General features: G+C 31.3%; 1 protein-coding gene across 4 annotated transcripts in view; it reads right to left on the bottom strand.

Moving 5' to 3' along the window:
- The window catches only part of LOC106462001 (solute carrier family 17 member 9-like), a 38,457-nt gene that overhangs the window by 18,863 nt on the left and 12,472 nt on the right, over positions 1–7,122 (bottom strand). For all 4 annotated transcript variants that reach the window (XM_013921905.2, XM_022392116.1, XM_022392015.1 and 1 more), the window contains 3 exons: positions 6,752–6,971; positions 6,291–6,390; positions 2,541–2,614 (listed from right to left, as the gene is read on the bottom strand). In XM_013921905.2, coding sequence (XP_013777359.1) covers positions 2,541–2,614; positions 6,291–6,390; positions 6,752–6,971 — 394 coding nt within the window. The remainder of the gene's footprint in view (positions 1–2,540; positions 2,615–6,290; positions 6,391–6,751; positions 6,972–7,122) is intronic.

Genomic DNA, 7,122 nt, shown 5'->3' with positions numbered 1-7,122 from the left:
GGGGAAGAGAGAAAAAAATCTCAGAACGGGAGTGGGGGTCAAACGAATCCGAGAAATTGTGATCTGTTCAAAGTGATCACAGGGTCCAATCTGGAACCCAACATATCCAAAAGAGGATCTAGTCTGTGGAATCGAAATATATGTCCACCTGGTGGCAGTAAGCCAAAGCAGGCTACTCAGAAAAACAAAGGGGATAAAGTATATCTGTCCCATCACACAATAGAGCAGTAAATCTCTGAGCATGAACAGCAACATCAGGTTAAGGAACAAAACTAAGTAGTCATCCTCAGACCTTTCAGCCATCAAGGAAGGAGTACATTCAAAGGCAACTGGAGAAAGCCACAAACCCAAATGACTAACTGAAGAAATGGAGCAGGAAGTGGCTGATCCAAGTTGACCTCATGAGAAGCCAATCTAGTAAACAAAGGTGTCAGAAAAAAAAAAAGAGAGTCCAAATTCTCTCCAGACTGTCCAGGAGCAAAAGCAGCCTCAGAAACCCCTGAAGACACACCCGGACTGAATATATGTCTCCACAGACAGCCTCAACTGAGAGTAACACCCCCCGATCTCCGAGAGATGATAGATAACAGAGATGGAATAGAGGAGGGCTGATTGGCCCCCGTGCTGAAAACGATAACCTGCAAATTCATGCCCAAAAATGGCATTTTGCAATTTTTTATTAAATATAATTTATATAGAAAGCCACTAGGTGACAAAAAATCACAACCAGGTACGTTAATTATCACAGCACTTGTGTTGAGAAACCCCTGTCTAAACACTTTATTGATAAAAAGTGATAAATTATCTGATTGAAGTGCTTATATACAGTACCAGGATAGAGGGCGCATTGACGTAAGTGGAGACTATATCATTGGGGCAAGTGAGAAAAAATCAGACTAATGCTTAGATGGGCAAAGTTGAAACCCTGTAGGTTGAGGAATAGCTATAAGTGTCAGCAGATGGTAATTATGTTTTGGAAACTTGTATTTAATATTCTAATAAGGAAAAACCATCCTGTTGAGTTATATAACACATTGTAAGAACATGCACTACTAAGCACTAAAAAAACTAAGATTATTATTATTATCGTTCTAGAGATAAAATAAGAATACGCACATGAACAAAACAAATCATTTCTTAAATCTATTGCAAAACTTGACAGTGAAACAATTTTATGACCAAATCATTATTAGATAGAGATTAACAACAAAACATTCTAAAAGTCTTTTTCCAAAAATGTCTCTAATGCAAAAACTCAGCAAATAATAATAATATTGATCTTACAACTACAAAAACAAGAACTCGTAACAAAAAAAAAAAAAAAGAAAGAGCAATATGTTATCCTATGTCAAACATCTTTAAAGATGCCAAAAGCAGAAAACTTCACAAAAATCATGTGATTGGTAACTGTTAACAATTCTGTTTTCAGTTACTCAAATAACAAAAAATGGTTTGCTCAATCTTCTTTTATTGGGAAAATGTATACCCTGATTGGTCTAGCTAATGAAACATTTTTTTTCAAAGTCCTTATGAGTAGAATGGCAAGCTGAAAATAACAAGATTACTATAAATGTCCTGATAAGTCCCAGATCAAGCAAATTAATATGATGAAGCAATACTACTTGAAATTTACATATATGCAACTGCAACATAACAAAGTCACAGAGCATCAGTCAAATTCTATAGATTTGTTATAGCGAAAATTCATTTGAAAAACCATTCTGAAGTATACCTATCTATATACAAAAACAAACTTTAGAAACATGAAATCACAAATGATCACAGCTCTTGGCTACGGTCTCTTTCAAACAAACTTAGTTGTCATATAATCATTTAGAATCACAGCTAATATGAAGAATGTATGACATACCAATAGATTCTTTTTAAACTAAAAATTACTAATTTAAAATAACAGGTATTTATAATTAGATCTTTCAAACCATAATTTTACCACACTTTTTTGAGCTGAGATTGTATGTATTTCTTAGCCAAACCAGCACTTCATCATGTATTAAAGACAAACTTGATATGACACTTTGAGTTATGCCAATCAACTTATAAATATCAGAGTTGATGTACTGTCATTTTATGGTTGGAATTGACAACTTTATATATCTTAATAATAGAAATTTTATGAGTGGCACAATGTCCTATGAAATAGGAACTATTTGACTTGTTTAAAGAATATGTCTTATGTCATAGGACTGTAAGCCATGATTACAATCTTTACAGTTAAAAGTATTACATTAGACTTGGTAATTCTAATATTTCTATAAATAAACAATAAAGTTAAGTTTTTTTAGAGATATTTAACTTTCTTGGAATAAGTACAGTTGTTGAACAGTATACGAGTGAAACAGTACAAAATGCAGAAGTAACAAGTAGGAGTTAATGCATAATTACAGTGTTAAAACTTAAAAACAACTTATAATTCTTATTACTTTTAAATTAATTATTTCTTTAAACTCACAACAACACATTTCTTACCATACCTGTACATGGTAGCAGCTGGAAATACACAATAAGGAAAACAAACTTACCTGCACATCTAAATACAGACTGCCAACCAAATCGATTCAACATATACGAGCCCAAACTGCCATTCAACAACATTCTGGATTTAAAAAAAAAAGAACATATTTAGAATATATTACATCTGACCTTTCACTAATACATTAACCTTAGCATGTTATTAAACATTACTAAAACTAGTTAGATACTTTTAAACTCTTTACACTACAGTTATTTAGTCACTTTACAGTCTATGCCTAAATACTTTTAATATTCAGCTGGAAATAGGTATGTACATATATCTTGCTAGAAATGGCTGAACAAGTGATCATTGATCTAAATAGTTAATTTTTGGAAGATGATTCTTATGTGTATATTACAAAACATTGCAAAACTGTACAACCATGAAACCACTTTCTCAGTGGCCATACAAGTTCCACTTATACTGTTAACCCACGATACAGGTTAGATAATCAGGTCTGCAATTGTTACATAATACTATGAACAGTCTAATATTGGATTATGCAAGCCAACCTTCATAAACTAAACATTACTTTGCTTTTCTGAAAACCTACAGTTTCATTAAACACAAAAGAATGAAACCGATTTCAAGTTTAACACACCTAAGAATCACCGAGTTTAAAATGCATCTTATTTATAAACAGTGCCTGAATATTATATTATCAAATTGTTGCTCCCAAATTTTTTAATGTCTTGTTTTTATTGAGGAGACTATACATAAACTGTTTACAATCACTCTCCTATAAGCTACTATGATTAAAACAATGTTTGAATCAAAAAGATGGAGAAGCAAGTCATCCAGTATAAGGAGCAAACAGTCTTGTACAGTGTCAGTACAAGTGTTTCATTCTGATATATTATGTCATCAAGAAATTAATGTCACTGTTTTTTAGATGAAAAAAACCTGAACAACTTATATATATCAAAACAAAACATTTATTAAATGAAATAGTCTCCATTCTTATTGATGATACTTTTCCATCTTACAATCAGGTTGTTAATGCCTTGATTAAAGAAATTACTTGGCTATGAAGCAAAAAACATGTCGATGTCCTGTTTAACACCTTCCCTATTTGCATACGTTTTCCCATTAAGATGGTGATGCAGCGAATGAAAAAGATGGTTATATCGGCCCCTGACATCACAGTTTCTAAGGCTAAAGTCACCTGAATGAAATTTTCTGAACCATCATTGACACTTACGAACACTCAAAACATTGCTATAAACTTCTTTGATATTTTTTGTGGCTACAGAGGCACTGTTTCCCTTCTTGTGTTCAAACAGCATTACATGCCGATTGTGTGTCTCGTTGTGTGCCATCACTATAAGAGATTAGAGTATACTAACCTTTACACATTATATAACCTACACTAACGTGATGTTTAGGTGGTTTGTTTAACTATTGTGATGTACGTTTTTTTTGGGGGGTTAATCAAAGTGTTTCAAAATGTAACATTAATTTCTTGATGACCTAATATATACTAAACTTGCTAATTTGTTGCTGAATACATACAAGCATATGTTACTGTGACACAGTAATTATAAAACACAACACACTACCAATGAATAAAAGTCACTAACTGGTACCCAAAATCACAATAACACCAACTACTATATCAGTGGTTCCCAACCTCAGGTCGCGACCCAAATCAGGGTCTCAGCGGTTCCTTAGTAAGGTCGCAAATGGTTGTGTGTATATAAATTTTCCTAAGCCTGAAGGTCATGAGGTCCTGTTGGTGTCCATGTAAGGGTTGTAACAAAAAAAAGTTTGGAAAACACTGTACTATATATTAGTGTGTTATAGTAACTAGCAAATATCAAATACTATCAGTAAACAGAATAACCACAATTGCAAAAACTACAATGTTGGGTTTCAAAAATAACAGAATCATTAAACAAGTTATTTCAAATGTAAGATTAGTTTCTGCTTTGCAGTCAATTGTTAATTTAAATTTTGTTATTGTTATTATTATTATCTATCATTTAATATATAGCCAAAGAGTTAAACTCAAAGGGAAGCTATATTGTATTTAGACTATATTCTAGTCAATATAAATTGTTATGGTTTATGAAGCATAAAAAAAAAGAATTATTTGCAATGTCACTTTTACTACTTCTGTAGTTAAAAGTTTTCATAAATAACTAAAGCAGTTAAAAAGATAAGGAAGATATAAGTAGACAATAGCTACTTACAATCAAACTATTAGCCAAATCAAAATTTTGGTATCCACAAACACTACACAAATTCAACATAACATTTTAAAACTTGTTTAATGAAGAAACTTTAAAGAAATAAAAAAGCTTAAACTGAGCATACAAAATTTAAATACATCAATATTGGGTCTACTGTGCATGATATGAAGTGTGTGGGAAATACTGCTAGGTTCATAAAAATGGTCAAAGTATTATCATTTGTTGAGAACCTGCCAGATTAATAAGTGAAATTGACAATTATCTATTCACAACACACCTTAATATAATATGTAATTTGATAGATGAAAACCTTGGCTTTCTATTGGTTATAGATGATATATAATTAAACGTAAGAGAGAACTGTTAACAAATTCTGAAAAAGAGAATACGACAGGAGGGTGTGGCAAGAGGGGTCTGATTGGCTATTTGATAGCTCTGTAACCAAACAAAATTGAAGGCTTTACAAAATATGACTTGTCTGAGAAATGATCATTTTATAGTGAGTAATTTATGTTTAATTTTCTAGTTATTGGAGGGATGGTGGATAAAATAGAGAAATGGATATGCCTATAGAAAATATGTCACGTGTCACACAAGGGGAAATTCAGGATTTTTTAAAATATTGCCTTATAAAATTAAGAACTTAGAACTTATATACTAAGATATGGATTATTAGCTACAATTTTATGCTATACTAATTGGTATAACATAAACAAAATGTAGCTGAATAAAAGTTTGAATGTAAGACATTAAAACCTTGTGTCATGCGCAGTAAAGTATACCCGTGGCAATAGGGTTAATAACAATGATGCTTCAATTAATGCAAGTGAATAACCAGTACAAACCTAGTATTAGTATTTTCACAAGTTACATTTTGATTTAACCAAAAACATATGGGATGTACAATCAAAATGTACATCCTTGAAAAAATAAACCTATCTTAAATGTAAAAGCAAAAATTCAATAAAGTGATCAAACTATTTAAGAAATTACCCATGATCCACCATTCTCCAGAATATTTTACTTCTTTATGTAATAGCCAGTAACTCAAGAATGATATGCAAGATAAAAGAACATCTCAAGGCATTTCCCATGATATCTCAAGTAACCAATATATTCTTCAGCCTTGAGTTGTATTAATGCTGTATTAATAGTAAGCTAATTATTATGCAATGCATGGTTTCTGTACTGAAAACTTGTGACTAAGTAGACAAAAGAGGTTAGTTAACTATAAAACTTAAACATTTTCTGAAGTAATGATTAAAAAATGCTGTATTTTGCTATAACTAGCTGAAATATGTAGTCTGAAATTCTAAAATTGGTACAACATTATCATTAGCTTACGAAAATATGTAACTAAACATTAAAGACAATATTACCTGAAAGTAAGAAGTAAAAATTAAATATACATTAAAGTAAGTACACAAAGAAAAATAAAGAAAAACAAAACCTAGGTTTTGGTGTATGGACCTTTTCTAATAATGATTTATATTAGGGTTATTTTTTTAGTATGTCATGGTCATCAATACGGTTGACATATTTTTCACTGTAAGTATAAGACTTACCCAACAGGAGCTCCTGTAAACACAAAGCTGAGAAAAAATGTCTTTTCTGCTGTTCTTAACTTTTTTGACAACAAAGAAGAAACACTTGGAAAATGGACACCTTGAATACCAAAAAAAAAAATAGTATGTTACCATGCTTGTACAGTAATATTTGAATACCAGTCTAAGAATAAAATTTCTACACATTTAAACTTAAGAGTGGGATCAATTTAAAATAGAGGTATAACCATGAGAAATGCACAGAATCATGAAAATAGATTTTCTAATTGTCAAACACACAAAACAATATAACAATAACAAATAGAATTCTATTTGACCAATTAGTAAAGAAGACACTGTAGAAACTATACTCCTGTTTATACATTTATTATTTTAGTTTACATACTTTTTATCTAGAAAAATACATATTTCATTATTTATTCAGATACACAATCAGTGATAAAATTAAGCTGAAACTTTACCTTGACAAAGCCCAAGAATGGAGCGGCCCAAAACAATAGGCCAAATAACACCAATTGGACCACCAAAAATGTGAATGAGATCAGGTGTACAAAAAGTGAGTAGGGACCATCCAATGGCTGCTACAAATAAAACATAATCTCCACCCATACTATCACTAAGGTTTCCTCCAGGTACTTGGGTAAGAGCATAGCCCCAAAAGAAACAGGATAAAATTATTCCCTAAGAAAAGAAATAATTAGTAAGATGATAATGAATTTAAAACAACCTCAACCATTTACAGTAAAAAATAATTAGAAAGTGGTATAAATATATATATATATATATATATATATCGCCCCCACGTGGCACAGCAGTATGTCTGCGGACTTAC

This window comes from Limulus polyphemus, unplaced genomic scaffold, assembly GCF_000517525.1.
Source record: "Limulus polyphemus unplaced genomic scaffold, Limulus_polyphemus-2.1.2 Scaffold1, whole genome shotgun sequence".
Taxonomy (NCBI): Eukaryota; Metazoa; Arthropoda; class Merostomata; order Xiphosura; family Limulidae; genus Limulus; species Limulus polyphemus.
This window is presented reverse-complemented; position numbering and strand designations above follow the sequence as displayed.